Source organism: Nerophis ophidion, linkage group LG22 (genome assembly GCF_033978795.1).
Source record: "Nerophis ophidion isolate RoL-2023_Sa linkage group LG22, RoL_Noph_v1.0, whole genome shotgun sequence".
NCBI classification, from domain to species: Eukaryota; Metazoa; Chordata; class Actinopteri; order Syngnathiformes; family Syngnathidae; genus Nerophis; species Nerophis ophidion.
In genome coordinates, this window is record NC_084632.1 from 25,414,957 (window position 1) to 25,437,667 (window position 22,711).

At 37.0% G+C, this 22,711-nt stretch overlaps 1 protein-coding gene across 3 annotated transcripts in view; it reads right to left on the reverse strand.

The window, feature by feature from the left end:
• Positions 1 to 6,367: 6,367 nt before the first annotated feature.
• The window catches only part of LOC133540730 (LIM/homeobox protein Lhx9), a 20,834-nt gene continuing 4,490 nt past the window's right edge, over positions 6,368 to 22,711 (reverse strand). Inside the window, exons 3-5 of one of the 3 annotated variants that reach the window (XM_061883590.1) lie at positions 21,612 to 21,976; positions 11,891 to 12,093; positions 6,368 to 7,040 (exon numbers count right to left, since the gene is read on the reverse strand). In XM_061883590.1, coding sequence (XP_061739574.1) covers positions 6,984 to 7,040; positions 11,891 to 12,093; positions 21,612 to 21,976 — 625 coding nt within the window. In that variant the 3' untranslated portion in view covers positions 6,368 to 6,983. The other 2 variants (XM_061883589.1, XM_061883588.1) reach the window with 2 other exon arrangements.

Genomic DNA, 22,711 nt, shown 5'->3' on the forward strand with positions numbered 1-22,711 from the left:
AGAAATATATTTTCAAAAGTTAATTGTTTAAAAAAAATGTTTTTGAATTACGAATTAATTTAGATTTAGATTGTGTGTATATATATATATATATATATATATATATATATATATATATATATATATATATATATATATATATATGTATATGTTTGTATATATATATGTATATATACAAAATTATTTAAAAATAATTGATATATATGTATACACACATACAAACCCTGTTTCCATATGAGTTGGGAAATTGTGTTAGATGTAAATATAAACATAATACAATTTTTTGCAAATCTTTTTCAACCCATATTCAATTGCATGCACTACAAAAACAAGATATTTGATGTTCAAACTCAATCTTTATTTTTGTTTTTGGCAAATAATAATTGACTTAGAATTTCATGGCTGCAACACGTGCCAAAGTATTTGGGAAATGGCATGTTCACCACTGTGTTACATCACTTTTCTTTTAACAACAATCAATAAACGTTTGGGAACTGAGGGAACTCATTTTTGAAGCTTTGAAAGTGGAATTCTTTCCCATTTTTGTTTTATGTAGAGCTTCAGTCGTATTTTACGCTTCATAATGCACCACACATTTTCGATGGGAGACAGGTCTGGACTGCAGGCGGGCCAGGAAAGTACCAGCACTCTTTTTTTTACGAAGCTCCACTGTTGTAACACGTGCTGAATATGGCTTGGCATTGTCTTGCTGAAATAAGCAGGGCGTCCATGAAAAAGATGGCGCTTAGATGGCAGCATATGTTGTTCCAAAACCTGTATGTACCTTTCAGCATTAATGGTGCCTTCACAGATGTGTAAGTTACCCATGCCTTGGGCACTAATGCACCCCCATACCATCACAGATGCTGGCTTTTGAACTTTGCGTCGATAACAGTATGGATGTTTCGCTTCCCCTTTGGTCCGGATGACACGATGTCGAATATTTCCAAAAACAATTTGAAATGTGGACTCGTCAGACCACAGAACACTTTTCCACTTTGCATCAGTCCATTTTAGATGATCTCGGGCCCAGAGAGACCGGCGGCGTTTGTGGATGTTGATGATAAATGGCTTTCGAATTGCATAGTAGAGCTTTAAATTGCACTTACAGAAGTAGCGACCAACTGTACTTAGTGAAAGTGTTTTTTTGAAGTGTTCCTGAGCCCATGTGGTGATATCCTTTAGAGACTGATGTCAGTTTTTGATACAGTGCCGTCTGAGGGATCGAAGGTCACGGTCTTTCAATGTTGGTTTCCAGCCATGCCGCTTATGTGGAGTGATTTCTCCAGATTCTCTTAACCTTTTGATGATATTATGGACCGTAGATGTTGAAATCCCTAAATGTCTTGCAATTGCACTTTGAGAAACGTTGTTCTTAAACTGTTTGACTATTTGCTCACGCAGTTGTGGACAAAGGGGTGTACCTCGCCCCATCCTTTCTTGTGAAAGACTGAACATTTTTTGGGAAGCTGTTTTTATACCCAATCATGGCACCCACCTGTTCCCAATTAGCCTGCACACCTGTGGGATGTTCCAAATAAGTGTTTGATGAGCATTCCTCAACTTAATCAGTATTTATTGCCACCTCTCCCAACTTCTTTGTCACGTGTTGCTGGCATCAAATTCTAAAGTTAATGATTATTTGTAAAATGTTTATCAGTTTGAACATCAAATCTTTTGTCTTTGTAGCATATTCAACTGAATATGAGTTATAAATGGTAAATGAGTTGAAAAGGATTTGCAAATCATTGTATTCCGTTTATATTTACATCAAACACAATTTCCCAACTCATATGGAAACGGGGTTTTTATTATTGAATGGATTTGGTTAAAACACATGTCAAAGATTGAATTAGGTTTTTGACTTTTTAAAGATGGGATTAATTTATCTAGAAGCAGATCAGGGATTCTCAGAGTGTGGTACGTGTAGCACTAGTCATATGCGGGCTACGACAAAGAAGTCCATAAAAATGTACTGTATAAGGAGTATCATTGTTGATGATTTTTGTGCATGGTGCAGTACTATGAATTGATTAACGTGGACCCCTAAACAAGTTGAAAAATGTATTACCATTTAGTGGTCAATTGTACGGAATATGTACTGCACTGTCCAATCTACTAATAAAAGTTTCAATCAATTAATCAATCAATCAACGGTGTGTAATGTTACAGTGGCCCAAAATATTAAATATACCTGTTAAATAAAACCTCTGCCTTGTTTTAATGAATATTTAGGCCTACTACGCCACTGTTTTTTAATGTTGGTCATTATGTTGGTAATTGAAGAGCCAAGTGTTTTCTGAGGTAGTACTTGGTGGAAAAAAGTTTGTGAACCACTGTTCTAGATAAACGCCCTGAATATTTGAATTTGCTTTGGGCGAGGGATTGTTCAAATTTACCCTTTTTTACAAAGAAGTGCCAACAAATTCAATATAAAGTGGCCAGAATGATTTTTTTTCTCATGGAAATATGATTATAAATATGTCAAAATTCCCCTTATTTCGGAGTTTAGATGAGCTGAATTATAATTATATGTCGGGATTATATTATTACTAGTCTCCCCCTGTCTTTAGAAACTAGTAATGTGAAGCGAAGTAAAGTGAATTATATTTACAGTGGGGCAAAAAAGTATTCAGTCAGCCACCGATTGTGCAAGTTCTCCCACTTAAAATGATGACAGAGGTCTGTAATTTTCATCAATAGGTACACTTCAACTGTGAGAGACCGAATGTGAAAAAAAAATCCAGGAATTCACATTGTAGGAATTTTAAAGAATTTATTTGTAAATTCTGGTGGAAAATACGTATTTGGTCAACCATTCAAAGCTCTCACTGATGGAAGGAGGTTTTGGCTCAAAATCTCACGATACATGGCCCCATTCATTCTTTCCTTAACACGGATCAATCGTCCTGTCCCCTTAGCAGAAAAACAGCCCCAAATCATGATGTTTCCACCCCCATGCTTCACAGTAGGTATGGTGTTCTTGGGATGCGACTCAGTATTCTTCTTCCTCCAAACACGACGAGTTGAGTTTATACCAAAAAGTTCTATTTTGGTTTCATCTGACCACATGACATTCTCCCAATCCTCTGCTGTATCCATTTTGGTATAAACTCAACTCGTCGTGTTTGGAGGAAGAAGAATACTGAGTTGCATCCCAAGAACACCATAACTACTGTGAAGCATGGGGGTGGAAGCATCATGCCCGAGTCGGGGCTGTTTTTCTGCTAAGGGGACAGGACGATTGGTCCGTGTTAAGGAAAGAATGAATGGGGCCATGTATCGTGAGATTTTGAGCCAACACCTCCTTCCATCAGTGAGAGCTTTGAATGGTTGACCAAATACTTATTTTCCACAATATTTTACAAATAAATTCTTTAAAATTCCTATGATGTGAATTCCTAGATTTTTTTTCACATTCTTTCTCTCTCATGATGAAAATTACAGACCTCTGTCATCATTTTAAGTGGGAGAACTTGCACAATCGGTGGATGACTAAATACTTTTTTGCCCCACTGTATATAGCGCTTCTCTCTAGTGACTCAAAGCGCTGTACTTAGTGAAATCCAATATCAAGTTACATTTAAACCAGTGTGGGTGGCACTGGGAGCAGGTGGGTAAAGTGTCTTGCCCAAGGACTCAACGGCAGGGACTAGGATGGCGGAAGCAGGGATCGAACCTGGAACCCTCAAGTTGCTGGCGCAGCCACTCCACCAACTAAGTTATACCATACCAATAAAGTTGGTAACGCGTCTGTTTCCAACTTTAATAGAGGGTCTTTGAACACACCACAGTTATGTCCAATGGTGAAGCTTGCACGTAACTTTCTCCTAAGCTGCCACATATAGATTCATTGAACGGGACAAGCGGTAGAAAATAGATGGATGGATATTTTTATTTTTTCACCTTGCTTAATGTTTGAACGAACCATTTTGCATTGCATTTTCTAACGGATGGATGTGTGTAGGTTAAACAATCTTAATTTGATTCACGCAAAGTTATTATTGCTAAATTATTTTACCTTAAAATTCATGACGTCATTTTTTTGTTTATAACTTACATATTTATATGACTGAAAACAATATTGAAACTTCACAAAAGCCACCATGTGCTTGGGGCACCGGTGCTAGTGATGTGCGATACTCCTGATTTTCTCTCCGATTCCGATATCGAGTAAATAGGTGAATAACAATATCGTCAAGTTAATAGAACAGAAAAAAACCCTGGACAAAATCATAGTGTAGTGTACGAAAATGGAGTTTCCAACCATAAAACAAGGAAATGAGTGAAATAAAAGCATAAAATACATGTATTATCAAGAACTACCATTAGCCTAAAAACACATAAAAAATTTGGTTACATGAAATGTAAAAAAAAAATAAACAAAAGCATCCACCATTGACACAAGTTTTGTACACAGTGCTTCTGTTCACTCAGCATCAAGGGTTGGAATTGGGTGTTAAGTCACCAAACTGATTCCCGAGCGCGGGCATCGCTGCTGCTCACTGCTCCTCTCACCTCCCAAGGGGTGGAACAAGGGGATGGGTCAAATGCAGAGGGTAATTTCACCACACCTAGTGTGTGTGTGACTATCAGTTGTACTTTAACTGTTTGCTTTAACTTTAATGGACAACTAAAGCAGTGTTTTTCAACCACTGTGCCGCAGTGTGCCGTGAGATACAGTCTGGTGTGCCGTGGGAGATTATCTAATTTCACCTATTTGGGTTAAAAATATTTTTTGCAAACCAGTAATTATAGTCTGCAAATGATGTGTTGTTGTTGAGTGTCGGTGCTGTCTAGTGCTCTTCAGAGTAACTGTGTAATACTCTTCCATATCAGTCAGTGGCAGCCGGTGCTAATTGCTTTGTAGATGTCGGAAACAGCGGTAAGCAGGGTGAAGGTAAAATTGTGTCTAATGCTTAAACCAAAAACAAACAAACGTTGAGTGCCCTTAAGAAAAGTAATTGAAGCTTAGGGAAAGCTATGCAGAACAAAACTAAAACTGAAACTGAACTGGCTACAAAGTAAACAAAAACAGAATGCTGGACGACAGCAAAGACTTACTGTGAAGCAAAGACTACCATGAATTGATTAACGTGGACCCCGACTTAAACAAGTTGAAAAACTTATTTGGGTGTTACCATTTAGTGGTCAATTGTACGGAATATGTACTGAACTGTTTAATCTACTAATAAAAAGTATCAATCAATCAATCAATCAGAGTCCACAAAGAACATCCGAACATAACATGACAATCAACAATGTCCTCACAAAGAAGGATAAACACAACTAAAATCTTTTTGATTGCTAAAACAAAGTAGATGCGGGAAATATCGCTCAAAGGAAGACATGAAACCTCTACAACAGGGGTAGGGAACCTTTGGCTCTAGAGCCACATCTTTCGATGACTGCATCTGGTTCTCAGATAAATCTTAGCTGACATTGCTTAACACGATAAGTAAGGAATAATTTTGCTCGTAATCACAGTGTTAAAAATAACCCTCAAAATAGAAAACATTCTCATGCATTTTAATCCATTCATCCATTTCCTACCGCACCTGTTCAAGAAGTCACATTATTGGTAAGAAGTATTTTATTTATTATTGGTTAGCTTCGAATAAAAATGTTATTAAAAATAATAGGAGACTTATTGTACTCTAAAAATGTTGTTATCAATTAAAAATGCATGCATTTAGTTGTATTCGGTGTTAAAAAAATATTATATGGCTCTCATTGGAAATACATTTTAAAATCTTTGGCTTTCATGGCTCTCTCGGCCAAAAAGGTTCCCGACCCCTGCGCTACAGGAAAATACCAAAAAAAGAGAAAAAGCCATTAAAATAGGAACAATAAACTCCAAATAAGTCAGGGGGTGATGTGACAGGTGGTGACAGTACACCTACTTTGAGATAACGACTTTTTACTGTCAACTGAGTTTCATTTTTTAATGATCTCTGCTGGTGGTCTGCCTCTGGATTTTTTTCAACGCAAAAAATGTGCCCTGGCTCAAAAAAAGGTTGAAAAACACTGAACTAAAGTATCGATCTTTTGAATTGACAATCGATATTACAGTATAAACATCTAGTATGGGTATGTCAGTATCGATTGGCACAACATCCCCACTTCACACATTCCTGCCAGGGCAATTTTGATATAAAATACTCTCTCAAACGGACGGCTCACACTTAGAGAGCCGTTCAAAAGACTCGACTCGTTGGCGAACTTCACATCTCTACTTGAAGTGTGTGGGATCATAACGCTACGTCACGCCTCAGAGCTTCTCGTGTCAGGCAGAACTAACCCTCCCACTGTGTGTGTGTGTGTGTGTGTGTGTGTGTGTGTGTGTGTTACATAAGTGCCACGGACATGATTTTCTCACACTTTATTGAGCAGGAGACAATAAATAACGCACACAGCCAATCAAAGCAAATGATTTACATCAACAAGCCGACGAGGCACATGCAAAACCGTCAGCGTCTACTTCATTGTGCGCTTAGTTTTTTTTTTTTCCTCCTCCCATCCCTCGGCATCCCTCCGGCTCAGGCAGATGGCAAAACTCCAACTCTGCAGTCCCTCTTGGTGCACACGTTGTCATGTTTGACGGGCATCCCGCTGCCCATTTTCAGGGGAGGCCGCCAAAAGGACAAAAGAAAGTTTCTATATAGGAAGACGGAGCACGTAGAGGAGAAAGATGGCAGGCTGACATATAGGTGTCTGTCAGTGTGTGTGTGTGTGTGTGTGTGTGTGTGTGTGTGTGTGTGTAAAAGTGTGTAACATCCATAGCGTCTCACTTGGGCCTCTGTGCTGTGTTTACTTACTGTGTTACATTTTATTGTCATTGTTGTTTTTGCATGAGTCATTCCAAAGCCAACATTACATAGCACACATTTTTGGCTAAAAATCGGATCTGCTATCATCTTATCCTATAATATTGTCTTTGTCTTCAATGGTGACGTCAAAGTTTCCCCCTTCTCTTTAATACTTTAGGGAATTTTCAAACGTCGGGATGTATGGCTGTAATGCCCCAAGATTTGTTCTCCCTGCAAGAAATGATAGAGTAAGAATATATTAACTCCAGAGCAACCTGGCTTTACGGGCTTTGCCATGATATACAAACGTTAGATATGTGCTTTGCAGCGTTCTGGCCACTCAAATCCATCATGCATTAAAGAGCAGGTTGAAATTTGCAGGGTTTGGATGCAAATCCGTGGGGCATTACGTCAAAAAACATCATAAAAGGGGGACTACAGATTAAAAATGGGAGCAAAAATAAGGAACTGTTGCGCTCGCTCGCCTGTTGTCGATGCGACTTTTATAAGGAGGAACACACAAACACACAAAACAAATCAAAATAAAAAGCCTTTTAAATCAAAGTATTTTTTTTTATTCACACAAATTGAATAAGATATATAACAACCGGTTTGGTCCATAAATATTTAAGGGGAAATAGTTTCTATACACCATCTTTATCAAGAAACAGGAAAACATGGACAATCTTGATAGAACACGTACTGTACTCAACTATTAACACCAAGATCAATATATAAGCTTCTTGGAACTATATCTGAAAGAGTGCACAAATGCTTTCTATGACATAGCTGCTCCCCCCTCCCCCAGCCCCACCCGCCACAAACAGGATACACCATAAAAAGATCTTTGAAAATAAGATGCAAAACAGTACAAAACTAGTGAGGCGTCCAAAGGGTGTGGATCAGTTAACAAAGAACACGGAGAATCCTGAATTTCACAAACTTTTCCCAAGTTCTCGCATAAGGCACATAGTAGAACTGAGTTAGGCATCCACTCCCTCAGGTAGACTTAAGTACCACTTTGTTCTACGACAGAACAATTTGCTTTTTCCTACTACCTTTCAGCCAAAGGAAACTTGTATGTTGTTGTTTTTTTTTTTGGTCTGGTCTGGTAATAAGTGTCATTCAAATAAAATGACAGTAAAAACATGGACACCTGTCTTTACAAGTCCACCGACGTATCTCACTTCAAGGTTTTTTTTTTTTTTACCTTGGAAAAAAAAAATCATCACCCTGAGCAACACGATTAAACAATAATGCACTTGTTCACGGGGCGTTGTGTTTACTTTGTTTACTGCGATTCATCGACCAGGACAACAAAACATCAGGAGGCGGTTGGTTGCATCAGGGGTGTCCAAAGTGAGGCCCCTTTCTCTTTTGCAACGTGTAAAAATATAAAAAAAAATTATGATTATTTCCGATAGTAGAAAAGACTACAATTTCACTTTTTCAAACAATTTCCCTTATTTTTAGACCACACTTTTTCACCAAGTACCACCTCAGAAAAATTTGGGGTCTCCAAGTACCACCATATTGACCAACATTAAAATACTGCCGCGTGGTAGGCCCAAGTATTCATAAAAAACAAGTCAGAGGTTTTATTTAACAAGTGTATTTAATATTTTGGCCACTGTAACATTACAAACAGTTTGAACAGTAACAATGTGTCATAAATTTAATGAGTGATTATTTGACATACCACTAATGGTGCCCGCGTATCACCGGTGGCACGGCTCTGCCTCCAAATAAAACCTCTCCGATGATGGAAAAGACAAATATTTATTTTGTTTAAATAGTTTCTCATACATTATTCATTGTCCCCTCCTCCACAAACACAATAATAATTATCTGATGGTGGGAACTAGTGTGTGAATGTGAGTGTGAATCGTATTGGCCCTGCCAAAAGGGACAAGCGGTAGGAAATGGATGGGAATTTTTTTCTCACATAACCCACCTTTTTTCCACAAAAAAAGTACATGTTTTACTCATACAAATGTTAACATATAAAAAGCAAAGATGTCAATCTTGCAGATATTCTTATGTCACAGAAGAGGTTGATTATGGGCAATTTCCCTTATATCCTGTAAAAAATCCCCTTTTTCCCATAAAATGTATCTCATTTTCAGTCAAATTTACCTTATTTTCCGTTATATTTCCCCTATTTTTCGTAGAAATGTCCCTTATTTCCCGTGAAATTTCCCTTATTTTTCCCGTAAGATGTCCCTTATGTTGTTTGTATAGTTTCCCGTGAATTTCCCAAAGTCAAACTTTCACCACCCAAAACCCCTTATTTTCAATTGTAAACATAAAAATCCTTCAATATACTCCAGGAAAGCTGTGGTTACAAATGTAGCTTTCCACCAACAATGTGTGAATGTACAGTCAAGGAGTCATGGATTCTCACTTCTCTGTGAAGCACTTTGAGTGTGTAGAAAAGCACTATATATATCTCATGTATTATTATTACTATTTCCTGCAAATATGTCCCTTATTTCCTGGAAATTTTACTTTTTTTAACAAATGCAAATGTTTACAGGTATACTTTGAAAAGAAAACAAAGATTTCCATGTAGCAGATATTCTTATATCACACGGGGGTTGCTTATTTTCTTATTTTGCTTCAATAGTTTCCCCTAAATTTCCCATAGTCTAACTTTCTTACTGCCCTGGTAATTTTGGCTTACTTTCTGGAATATTGGCCTTGTTTCCGAATGCAAATGTTGACAGATATACTGTATGTATATCTGTAAATATAGCATATATACATACAATTTCCCTGTTTATTTTTTTTTTCCTTTTTGGGGAGGAAAATTTGGCAAATTTTCAGTTAGTTTTTTTTTTCTTTCTGGAAAATGTCCTTTTTTTCTTACAAATAGAAATGTTGTCAGATATGCTTATAAAACATAGCTTGGATGTTAAAATAGATATTTAGTCCCAGAAGATTTGCAATTTCCCTAATTTTCCCACTTTTTCAAAGAAAATTGGCCAAATTTTCTGGTAATTAATTTTTTTCAAGGAAAATGGCCTTTATTTACAAATAGAAATGTTCACAGATATGCCTCTGAAACAAAGCTATTATTAAGATATTCTTCTTCTTCTTATACTTATTTTTCAATAAAATTTGCCAAATTTTCTGGCCTCATTTTCCAATGCAAATATTAACAGGTATGTCTATGTAGCATGTATTCTAACATTAAGGGACACTTCTTTAATTACCCATTCTTTTTTAATTATTAATAGAAAATGCCAAGAATGACAGGTATGTCTACAACATAAAGCTAAGATGACAAAGTAGGATACAGTCTATATTTGCATCCCGAGGGAATGCTGATGAAAAAAGACCAAAAATCCTGGGAAATATCCTTTTTTTTTTTTTTTTTACAAATGACAGGTAATTCTCGAAAACAGTGATTCTCCAACGGTGGCACGGATACCACTAGTGGTATACAGGCTTAAATTAATTATAATTAAACAGTTTTCTTTTCCTGTATATTCAAACACAGTGTTATTCTTTAAACTGTATGTACTGTTACAGTGGCCAAAAATATTAAATACACTTGTTAAATAAAACATATGCCTTATTTTTTTAAGAACACTTATGCCTACTACGCCTTTGTGTTTTAATGTTGGTCATTATGGTTTTCTGAGGTGGTACTTTTGTGAAAAAGGTTTGAGAACCACTGCTCTAAAACAAAGCTAAGATGTCGATGTAGCAAATAATTAAGGGTCATTTCTCTTATTTTCCCATACAAACGTTGAGCGCTATAACACAAAGCTAATATATATTGGCCTACACGCAATATATGTTAGCATCTGTAATGTAAAAAAATTATCAAAATCATTGAATCTTTCTGATGCGACCCTGGCTGGAAAGAGTTTGGACACCCCTGGATGACATAATCCGCTCTCCAGTCATAATGTGAATGTTATTACCGTACCAGAATGTAAGATCGTTCCAAAAATCGTGGTAATCGAGTACGAAAGTTCGGTCGCGTGAGGAATCCAATTGGGATCTTGGCGGGATTGGACATTCAAAAAGAGAATTAAAGCCTGTTTAGTGGATCGATTCCTATACAGAACATTCTACAAGTTTGTTTCCCAATGACATTAAGAAAATCTAATTAGTGCCAACACAGTGCATACAAGTACAGGTTTCCGAGAGCAAAAGTCACCAATTAACCAGGAAGGGCTCAATTGATCATAATCAATACAAATGTACAAATAAAGGATACTACTTTCCAGGTTTTGAGTTATTGTTCTTCCAACGTTTGTTTTAAGTCCATTCCAAAGTCAGTGACTGCAAACTGTTGTCAAAAGCTACACATTTTGTTTTGAAATTGTGGTCTTCTTGTTGTTCTTCCTGTTTGCGTGAAAACAGTACGGCACGCTGGCTTCCATGGTGCCGCCTGCGCTTGTTTTAAAGGTGTCAATCAGGGAAAAATGAAGAAGAAAGAAAAGAAAAAAAAAAGGCAAAAATGAAAGCAGTCTGTTCGCTTGTTAGAAAAGGTTTGTCAAGGTAGTTTGTGAGGGGCTCCCCGAGTCGTGGCTGTCCAAACTAGAGGTGACGGACGTCACTACGGTAATCGAGGGGTTTGTCAGGTCTGTTAGTGTGGCCGCGCTGGAGGGGGGGGTCAGGGCCCCACTGTCGGATGAGGGCGGAGGGAGCGAGGTGCCGTCAGCCTTATCAACACCTCCGTTCTCCTGTCGTAAAACGTTCCTTCTGAATTTGGCTCTCGCGTTTTGGAACCAAACCTGCAAACCAATCCCAGTGTGGCTTTTACTTGTTTGTCTTTATGTACGCTTGCTTGAAAGACAAGAAAAAGACTGAAATCTAAGGAAATGTATACAGAACTAAAATAATTGACATTTGGATGGAAACAAGGCAGCTGCTCCTAATCTCAGTGCATCTTTTCCAAGGCTCGCCTTGCTCTCCGCCTCCACAAAAAAACTGCATTACAATGTAAAACTAAAACACCCAACTCGTGACTACGGCTGCGTTCAAAGGAAACAAACGATGAATGGAGAAGGGGGTGCAGACTCGACACTCGGAGGAGGAAAGGAAAAAAAAGGATTGGTGCTTACCTGCAGAACTCTCTTAGTCAGGCCCGTCTTCTGGGCCAGCTGCTTTAGGTCCTTAGCGTCCGGGTTGTGGTTGATGGCAAAGTAGGATTTCATTGTCCGCAGCTGGTGGTGCTTGAAGGAGGTCCGCATGCGCTTGGTTTTCTGTGTTGGCGGGTAGGCCTGCTGGTCCCGGTCCAAATGGTCCGTGTCGTTCTCGTTGCAGCCTTGGTTTTAAAAGGCGTAGACTCAGAATGAATAACATTTAAAGGCTGGTGTGTGTTTTATTGTAGCTCCTCACATAAAACTGATGTTTCTTTCCCACCATTATTATGATGAACACTTGTGTCCTATACAAGTTGCCCACTAGGGGTCTCTGTTTCCAAAGAAGACCTAACCTAACCTCCAGGAGCTCTGGCTCTTTGAAAAATAAAATGCTAAAATGTTTTCACATCTAACAAATAAATCAAAAACAAGAATCCACATTGTGAAAAATATGAGCAGCTAAAATTTTGAACTTTGGGAATGCAAAATAAGATGTTCATATACATTGCCAGCTGTTTTATTTTGTATTTTTTCTGTGGATATTTAGCAATAATTTGACCTCAGTTCTCAGACCTTTTTTCTTCTGAGAACTAATTTTACCAAAATGAATATCACAATTTATTTGCTGTAGCTTTTTTCAAAGGCTAGGACATTATGAAAATGTCCTACCAGGATTTCATAGAATTTAACAGTATTTTCTACTGTAATCCAAATGTACTGTAACATTACAACTAATGAATGTAAAAACTATGACACCCTTAATTTTAACCGCAATGGTTATGTCATAGTGAAATACTGTACTCCAAATTTACTATAACATTACAGCAAATGACCGTACAAATTACAATACCATTATATTTTACAGCATTTAATATTTTTCCGTAATAACATACTGTAATCAAACTTGATTGTAACATTACAATTAAAATTAAAAATGACGATACCTTTATATATGACAGCATAAAAAATGTTTTTGCAAAGTAAAACACTGTAATCTCAGCCCTTTGCATGTATGACAACAAATGACAAAATTCAAACTGAATGGCTCTTAAAAGATTCTGTAGAATACAATGCACACTCTTGTACAGTAGGTGGCAGTATGCTGTAAAACCGAAAGAGTACTTAACAATAAAATTCACAGCATTAAGTTGTAACTTTATTGTAATTAAGTGTAAAATCCAAGCAATGCAGTAAATGTACATTTCTGTTAAAGTCACGCAATTATTAGATGGTCATTTCCGGGGAAACTAAAATAAAAAATTGTAATAGTATTAAAATGTCAACAACAAAAATGAGCGCTTTTCAATTTTTTTGTTAACTTTTCTGTTGTACTCTGTGAAAAGAAAATATTTTGTGATTATTTATACAACTGGCAACGTTTGAATTGAACTCTAATTAGGAAGAGGATCTCCAGTCAAACAGTGCGGCCGTTGTCGTTGTGCTATTTTGTGACAATTTGTCATCAAATAAAAGCTATATTCTCTGAAGTGAAAAGATATAAACATTGTCATGGAATATTTTTGACAATATAGTGAAGTATTCCAAATCACTTGGCGGGCTCACGCTAGCTCACGTTCTACTGGTTGGAGACCATACATAATATGGACAGGACAATATAAAATAAATGATTAATGTATTGCTGTGCTTCTATATGTATCAATCTCTGATGATGTATTATTAAACATGCATATAATAAAATGAAGATATAGAATTGTGTTTTCATGCTCTGGCCCCTGAGAACCGGGGCTGACCGCCTCACTGGAGGCCCGGGATTCCAACGTCACTTCCAATTAACGGAGAACAATTAACGCGCAGATTACCCTTATTCCTCCCTATTCATGGGGAACAGGAAGCACAATGGCTGCACAATGACGAACTTATCAAGCGCGCACTAATTCGCACAGAGACACAAAATTGGGGCGCTGCAGGGTGGAGCAACTCATGAAGGGAGAAATTATTTATTTTTTTGTTTTTTGAAACATTGCACTTGGGAGTCAGGTTTACTTATAGATACATAAATATGTATATAATTAAAATATGTCAGTTTGACCTCAGGCCAGATGCATGAATTAATCCAGACATGTAAATACATCACCACCGATTAATTAATATTCGAGCGAATTCATTCATATCTTTACGTTAGGGGTGTGCAAACTTTTTCCACTGAGGGCAAACTACAAACAACTAAATTGACCCCCAAAATTGTAAAAAGACACAAAAAAAAATATATATATATATATATATATATATATATTAAGATATATATTATCTTTAAAACAAAACGTTGTATAATTATTAGTTATTCGTATGTCTTTTTGCTCAATGTTTACATTTTACCAATCTGCACTCAAGAAAAGGCCGATATTGAACGCCCCCTAATTTTGGCAGGGTTTCCCCGCGTTGTGTTTGGGAAAATTGTAATTATGACAACATTTAGAAACTGTTTTTTGGGTGAGGCGCTTTGATGTTTTACTTCTTGTTATGCTTTGGTTGTTAGGCGTTTGTGCGTTCTTGTATTTCTACCCTTCTTGAGACATCGACAAGGAACAGTACCTTCAACATGAGGACTGGTGAACAAGTTAGGACCGAAAATGGAAAACCATTGCATCTAATAGAGAGCTAAATACTAGAGTCTGTGAACATTGCTCCAAAGTCAGGATTTTTTGTTGATTTAATGTGCAAAGGCGGCAATATATGATAAAACAAGACGGCACCTAAAGGACTTCCCTATCCATTCCCGAAAAAACCCGCCAGGTGAACAGCTGACTTTTGTCATAATTTTGCCAAGTAAAATTCCGATGACTATAAAATTGTCAACATTTTTAAGTTTTCTCATAAAATTGTGACTTTTGTCGAGTAAAATCACGACTCTTTTCATAAAATTGCTAAACTGTTAAGCTTTTCTTGTAAAATGGTGACTGTTATTGAATAAAATTCCAACTTTTATCATTATATTGCACAAGTGTTCAGTTTTTTCTTGTAAAATGTTGACTTACGTTCAGTAAAATTATGAGTTTTATCATAATATTAGAGGAAGGCATTTTTCAGAGGTCTCTAGAAGGTAACAAATACTAAATTTGTGTGTGTGTGTGTGTGTGTGTGTGTGTGTGTGTGTGTGTGTGTGTGTGTGTGTGTGTGTGTGTGTGTGTGTGTGTGTGTGTGTGTGTGTGTGTGTGTGTGTGTGAGTGTGTGTGTGTGTGTATGTCTCTACCCTTCTTGAGACATCAACAAGGAAAAGGACCTTCCATATGGGGACTTGAGAACAAGTTAAGACCGAAATCATGGTCCCAATACGGAAAACCATTGCATCTAATACAGAGCTAAATACTACAGTCTGTGAACATTGCTCCAAAGTCGGGATTTTTTGTTGATTTAATGTGCATATAAAAGTAAACAATTGTTGAGCGCTAAATACTAGTCTGTGAACATTGCTGTAAAGTCGGGATTTTTTGTTGATTTAATGTGCATACAAAAGTAAACATTGACAGCAATATATGATAAAAAAAATACGGCAACTAAAGAAGGATTTCCCTATTCATCCCCGAAAAAATAGCTGACTTTTGGCATAATTTTGCCAAGTAAAATCCCGATTTTTATTATATTGTCAACATTGTTAAGCTTTCTCATAAAACTGTAAATTATGTTGAGTAAAATTACGACTATTTTCATAAAATTGTCAGCGTTTTAAGCTTTTCTTGTAAAATTGCGACTGTAATTGAGTAAAATGCCAACTTTTATCATTATATTGCACAAATGTTACGTTTTTTTCTTGTAAAATTTTGACTTATGTCGAGTAAATTACAACTTTTAACAATAAAGTACTATCTATGTATCTATCTATTAAAAGAGAGCTAGGCATTTTTTGGAGGTGTGAAGAAGGTAACAAATACAAGAATGTGTGTGTGTGTGCGTATGCGTGTTCTTGTATATCTACCCGTCTTGAGACATCAACAAGGAAAAGTACCCTCCACATGAGGACCGGTAAACGAGTTAGGAACTTTCGAAATCATGGTCCCAAAACGGGAAACCATTGCATCTAATAGAGAGCTAAATACTACAGTCTGTGAACATTGCTCCAAAGTCTGGATTTTTTTGTTGATTTAATGTGCATGCAAAAGTAAACATTGACAGGTGCACAGGCAGCAACATGTGATAAAACAAGACGACAGCTAAAGAAAGATTTCCCTATTGATCCCCAAAAAACAGCTAACTTTTTTCATAATTTTGCCGTGTAAAATTCAAATTATTATTATAATATTGCCAACATTTTTAAGATTTCTCTTAAAATTGTGACTTTTGTTGAGTAGAATTACGACTCTTTTCATAAAATTCCCAAAATGTTACGGTTTCTTGTAAAATTGCGACTGTTATTGAGTAAAATTCTTGTTAAATTTTGACTTACGTCGAGTAAATTACGACTTTTAACAATTAAGTACTATCAATCTATCCATCTATTAAAATAATGGGAAGCATTTTTTGGAGGTGTGAAGAAGGTAACAAATACAAGAATGTGTGTGTGTGTGTGTGTGTGTGTGTGTGTGTGTGTGTGTGTGTGTGTGTGTTCTTGTATTTCTACCCTTCTTGAGACATCAACAAGAAAAAGTACCTTCCACATGAGGACCGATAAACAAGTTAGGACCGAAATCATGGTCCCAATACGGGAAACCATTGCATCTAATAGAGAGCTAAATACTACAGTCTGTGAACATTGCTCCAAATTCAGGATTTTTTGTTGATTTAATGTGCATACAAAAGTAAACATTGACAGCAATATATGATAAAACAAGATGGCAGCTAAAGAAGGATTTCCCTATTCATCCCCGAAAAAACAGCTGACTTTTGTCATAATTTTGCCAAGTAAAATTCCAAATATTATTATATTGTCATAAAACTGTGACCTATGTTGACTAAAATTACGACACTTTTCATAAAATTACCAGCGTTTTAAGCTTTTCTTGTACAAACCCTGCTTCCATATGAGTTGGGAAATTGTGTTAGATGTAAATATAAACGGAATACAATGATTTGCAAATCATTTTCAACCCATATTCAGTTGAATATGCTACAAAGACAACATATTTTATGTTCAAACTGATAAACATTTTTTTTTTGCAAATAATAATTAACTTTAGACTTTGATGCCAGCAACACGTGACAAAGAAGTTGGGAAAGGTGGCAATAACTACTGATAAAGTGGAGGAATGCTCATCAAACAGTTATTCGGAACATCCCAGAGGTGTGCAGGCTAATTGGGAACAGTTGGGTGCCATGATTGGGTATAAAAGCAGCTTCCATGAAATGCTACGTAATTCACAAACAAGGATGGGGCAAGGGTCACCACTTTGTAAGCAAATTGTCGAACAGTTTTAGAACAACATTTCTCAACAAGCTATTGCAAAGAATTTAGGGATTTTACCATTTGCGGTCCGTAAAATCATCAAAAAGTTCAGAGAATCTGGGCAAATCACTGCACATAAGCGATGATATTACAGACTTTTGATCCCTCAGGCAGTACTGCATCAAAAACCGACATCAGTGTGTAAAGGATATCACCCCATAGGCTCAGAAACACTTCATAAAACCACTGTCAGTAACTACAGTTGGTCGCTACATATGTAAGTGCAAGTTAAAACTCTACTATGCAAAGCCAAATCCATTTATCAACAATATCCTGAAACACCGCCAGCTTGTCTGGGCCCGAGCTCACCTAAAATGGACTGATGCAAAGTGGAAAGGTGTTCTGTGGTCTGACAAGTCCACATTTCAAATTATATTTGGAAAAAGAGGACGTGGTGTCCTCCAGAACAAAGAGGAAAATAACCATTCGGATTGTTATATGCGCAAAGTTCAAAAGCCAGCATCTATGATGGTATGGGGGTACATTAGTGCCTAAACCAAAGCATGGGTAACTTACACATCTGTGAAGGCACCATTAAAGCTTAAAAATCCATACAGGTTTTGGAGCAACATATGTTGTCATCCAAGCAACGTTATCATGGACACCCCTGCTTATTTCAGCAAGACAAGTGATACAACAGCGAGGCATCGTAAAAAAAAAAGAGTGCGGGTACTTTCCTGGCCCGCCTGCAGTCCAGACCTGTCTCCCATCGAAAATGTGTGGCGCATTATGAAGCGTAAAATACGATAGCGGAGACCCCGGACTGTTGAACGACTGAAGCTCTACATAAAACAAGAATGGAAAAGAATTTCACTTTCAAAGCTTCAACAATTGGTTTCCTCAGTTCCCAAACGTTTATTGAGTGTTGTTAAAAGAAAAGGTGATTTAACAGAGTGGTGAACATGCTCTTTCCCAACTATATCGGCACATGTTGCAGCCATGAAATTCTAAGTTAATTATTATTTGCAAAAAAAAAAAAAAAAAATATGAGTTTGAACATCAAATATCTTGTCTTTGTAGTGCAGTGGTTCTTAACCTGGGTTCGATCGAACCCTAGGGGTTCGGTGAGTCGGCCTCAGGGGTTCGGCGGATGTCAAAACATACCCGACTCATCGTGTTAATAAAAAATTCTCCCTATCGCCGTATTACGGATACGGCAACAGCAGAAGTCAGACTGATTTGCAGGTGTGTAATTTGTTGTGAGTTTATGCACTGTGTTGGTTTTGTTGTTTGAACAAGGTGATGTTCATGCACGGTTCTTTTTGTGCACCCGTAAAAAAACAGGGTAACACTTTAGTATGAGGAACATATTCACCATTAATCATTTGCTTATTAACATGCAAATTAGTAACATATTGGCTCTTAACTAGTCATTATTAGGTACTTATTAAGGCCTTATTCGGCATGGCCTTATTATAACATTAACCCTCTAACCCTGACCCTAACCCTCTAACCCTTACCCTCACCCTAACCCTAACCAAATAACTCTAAATTAAGTCTTTGTTACTTAGAATATGTTCCCCATACTAAAGAGTTATCAAAAATATAACTTTGTCTTGAATTTGGAAAAGAACCCCAACATTTTATTTTTCACTAAGAGTTCGGTGAATGCTCATATGAAATTGGTGGGGTTCGGTACCTCCAACAAGGTTAAAAACCACTGTTGTAGTGCATTCAATTGAATATGGGTTGAAAAGGATTTGCAACTCATTGTATTCCGTTTATATTTACATCTAACACAATTTCCCAACTTATATAGAAACGGGGTTTGTAAAATTGCGACTGTTATTGAGTACAATTCCAACTTTTATCATTATATTGCACAAATGTTCCATTTCTTCTTGTAAAATTTTGACTTACGTCAAGTAAAATTACGAATTTTATCATAATACCAGAGGTAGGCATTTTTTTGAGGTGTGAAGAAGGTAACAAATATAATTGTAGGTGTGTGTGTGTGAGTGTGTGTGCGTGCGTGCGTGCGTGCATGTGTGCGTGTGTGTGTGTGCGTGAATGTGTTCTTGTATTTCTATCCTTCTTGAGACATCAACAAGGAAAAGTACCTTCCACATGAGGACCGGTAAACAAGTTTGGACCGAAAACATGCTCCCAATACGGGAAACCATTGCATCTAATAGAGGGCTAAATACTAGTATGTGAACATTGCTCCAAAGTCGGGATTTTTTGTTGATGTAATGTGCATACAAAAGTAAACATTGACAGCAATATATGATAAAACACGACGGTAGCTTAAGAAGGATTTCCATATTCATCCCCGAAAAAACAGCTAACTTTTGTCATAATTTTGCAAAGTAAAATTCCGATCATTATTATATTGTCAACACTGTTAAGCTTTCTCATAAAACTGTGACTTATGTTGAGTAAAATTATGACTCCTTTCATAAAATTGCCAGCGTTTTAAGCTTTTCTTGTAAAATTGTGACTGTTATTGAAAAAAATTCCAACTTTTATCATTAGTTTGCACAAATGTTCAGTTTTTTCTTGTAAAATTTTGACGTATGTCGAGTGAAATTACGAGTTTTATCATAATACCAGAGGTAGGTATTTTTTGGAGGTGTGAAGAAGGTAACAAATACAAAATGTGTGTGTGTGTGTGTGTGTGTGTGTGTGTGTGTGTGTGTGTTCTTGTATTTCTACCCTTCTTGAGACATCAACAAGGAAAAGTACCTTCCACATGAGGACCGGTAAACAAGTTTGGACCGAAATCATGCTCCCAATACGGGAAACCATTGCATCTAATAGAGAGCTAAATACTACAGTCTGTGAACATTGCTCCAAAGTCGGTATTTTTTGTTGATTTAATGTGGATACAAAACTAAACATTGTCAGGTGCACAGGCAGCAACATATGATAAAACAAGACGGCAGCTAAAGAAGGATTTCGCTATAATTTTGCCAAGTAAAATTTCGAAAATTATTATAATATTGCCAACATTTTTAAGTTTTCTTTTAAAATTGTGACTTTTGCGGAGTAAAATTACGACTCTTTTCATAAAATTCCCAAAATGTTACAGTTTCCTTGTAAAATTGCGACTGTTATTGAGTAAAATTCCAACTTTTATCATTTTATCGCACAAGTGTTCCGTTTTTTCTTGTAAAATTTTGACTTACGTTGAGTAAAATTACAAGTTTTATCATAATACCAGAGGTAGGTATTTTTTGGAGGTGTGAAGAAGGTAACAAATACAAAATGTGTGTGAGTGTGTGTGTGCGTGCACATGTGCGTGTGTGCGTGAATGTGTTCTTTTATTTCTACCCTTCTTGAGACATCAACAAGGGAAAGTACCTTCCACATGAGGACCGGTAAACAAGTTTGGACCAAAATCATGGTCCCAATGTGGAAAACCATTGCATCTAATAGAGAGCTAAATACTACAGTCTGTGAACATTGCTCCAAAGTAGGGATTTTTTGTTGATTTAGTGTGCATACAAAAGTAAACATTGACAGCAATATATGATAAAACAAGACGGCAGCTGAAGAAGGATTTCCATATTAATCCCCGAAAAAGCAGCTGACTTTTGTCATAATTTTGCCAAGTAAAATTCCGATCATTATTATATTGTCAACATTATTAAGCTTTCTCATAAAACTCTGACTTATGTTGAGTAAAATTACGATTATTTTCATAAAATTCCCAAAATGTTACACTTTTCTTGTAAAATAGCGACTGTTATTGAGTAAAATTCCAACGTTTATCATTATATTGCACAAGTGTTCCGTTTTTTTCTTGTAAAATTTTGACTTACGTAGAGTAAAATTACGACTTTTATCTTAATACCAGAGGTAGGCATTTTTTGGAGGTGTGAAGAAGGTAACAAATACAATGTGTGTGTGTGTGTGTGTGTGTGTTCTTGTATTTCTACCCTTCTGAGATATCAACAAGGAAAAGTACATTCCGCATGAGGACCAGTAAACAAGTTTGGACCAAAATCATGGTCCCAATATGGAAAACCATTGCATCTAATAGAGAGCTGAATACTACAGTCTGTGAACAATGCTCCAAAGTAGGGATTTTTTGTTGATTTAGTGTGCATACAAAACTAAACATTGTCAGGTGCACAGGCAGCAACATATGATAAAACAAGACGGCAGCTAAAGAAGGATTTCGCTATTCATCCCCAAAAAAACAGCTGACTTTTGGGATAATTTTGCCAAGAAAAATTTCGAAAATTATTATAATATTGCCAACATTTTTAAGTTTGGGAGGCATTTTTGGGAGGTGTGAAGAAGGTAACAAATACAAGAATGTGTGTGTGTGTGTGTGTGTGTGTGTGTTGTTCTCACCCGTGTTATAGCTGGGTAAATCCAAGCCCATGGCGGGGCTCTTCCTCTTCCGCGGTCGGCCCTTCTGCGCCGTGCCGGTGCCGGTGCCGTTGAAGTAGGGCAGGCCTAGGCCGCCGCCCTTGGCCGCCAGCTCGGCGAAGTTGAGCTGGGGGTGGTAGTCGGCTCCCTGCACCAAGCTCTCGAAGTGGAGGCGGCAGTAGACCAGGCTGTCCTTCATGCCGAAGTGGTCGCCGGTGGTGAGGGTCTTGTTGCACGTGGTGCACGTGAAGCAGCTCAGGTGGTACACAGAGTCTCTCGCGCGCATCACCATCTCCGAGGCGGAAATCCCCAAGTGGCAGCGCGCGCACCTCTGCACCGAGAACCTTCTGGAACACACACATCGTCAAAACCACTGCCCGCACTCAAAACATAATCACGTACACGACACAGCATTTATTTTATATTTCAATACTTTATTGTCATTGTCGGTTCAAAAATAAATAAATAAATAAAATAAAATAAAAACTACATTGTCTTACTCGAATGCTCAAAAATAATTCATTAGAATAAATTGTGTAACTTAAAAAGTTGTACTTACTTAAAAATGTTGAGTGTGAGTAACATTTTTTAAAACTTGTTATTTTTAATCAAAATTAACTCGTTTGTAGATTATGTAACTGCTACTTAAAATAACACACACTTACTTAAAACTCAGTGGATTAAACCAGTGGTTCTGAAATGGGGGGTACGCGTACCTCTGGGGGTACTTGAAGGTATGCCAAGGGGTACGTGAGATTTTTTTTTAAATATCATAAAAATAACAACAATTCAAAAATCCTTTATAATTATATTTATTGAATAATACTCCAACAAAATGTGAATGTAAATTCATAAACTGTGGAAAGAAATGCAACAATGTAAATGCAGTGTCAAATCTGTCAGTGTTGACAGATAGATTTTTTTGTGGACATGTTCCATAAATATTGATGTTAAAGATTTCTTTTTTTGTGAAGAGATGTTTAATTGTAGCTGAGATAAACACCAGCGCCCCCCGCGACCCTAAAGGGAATAAGCGGTAGAAAATGGATGGATGGATGTTTAGAATTAAGTTCATGAATCCA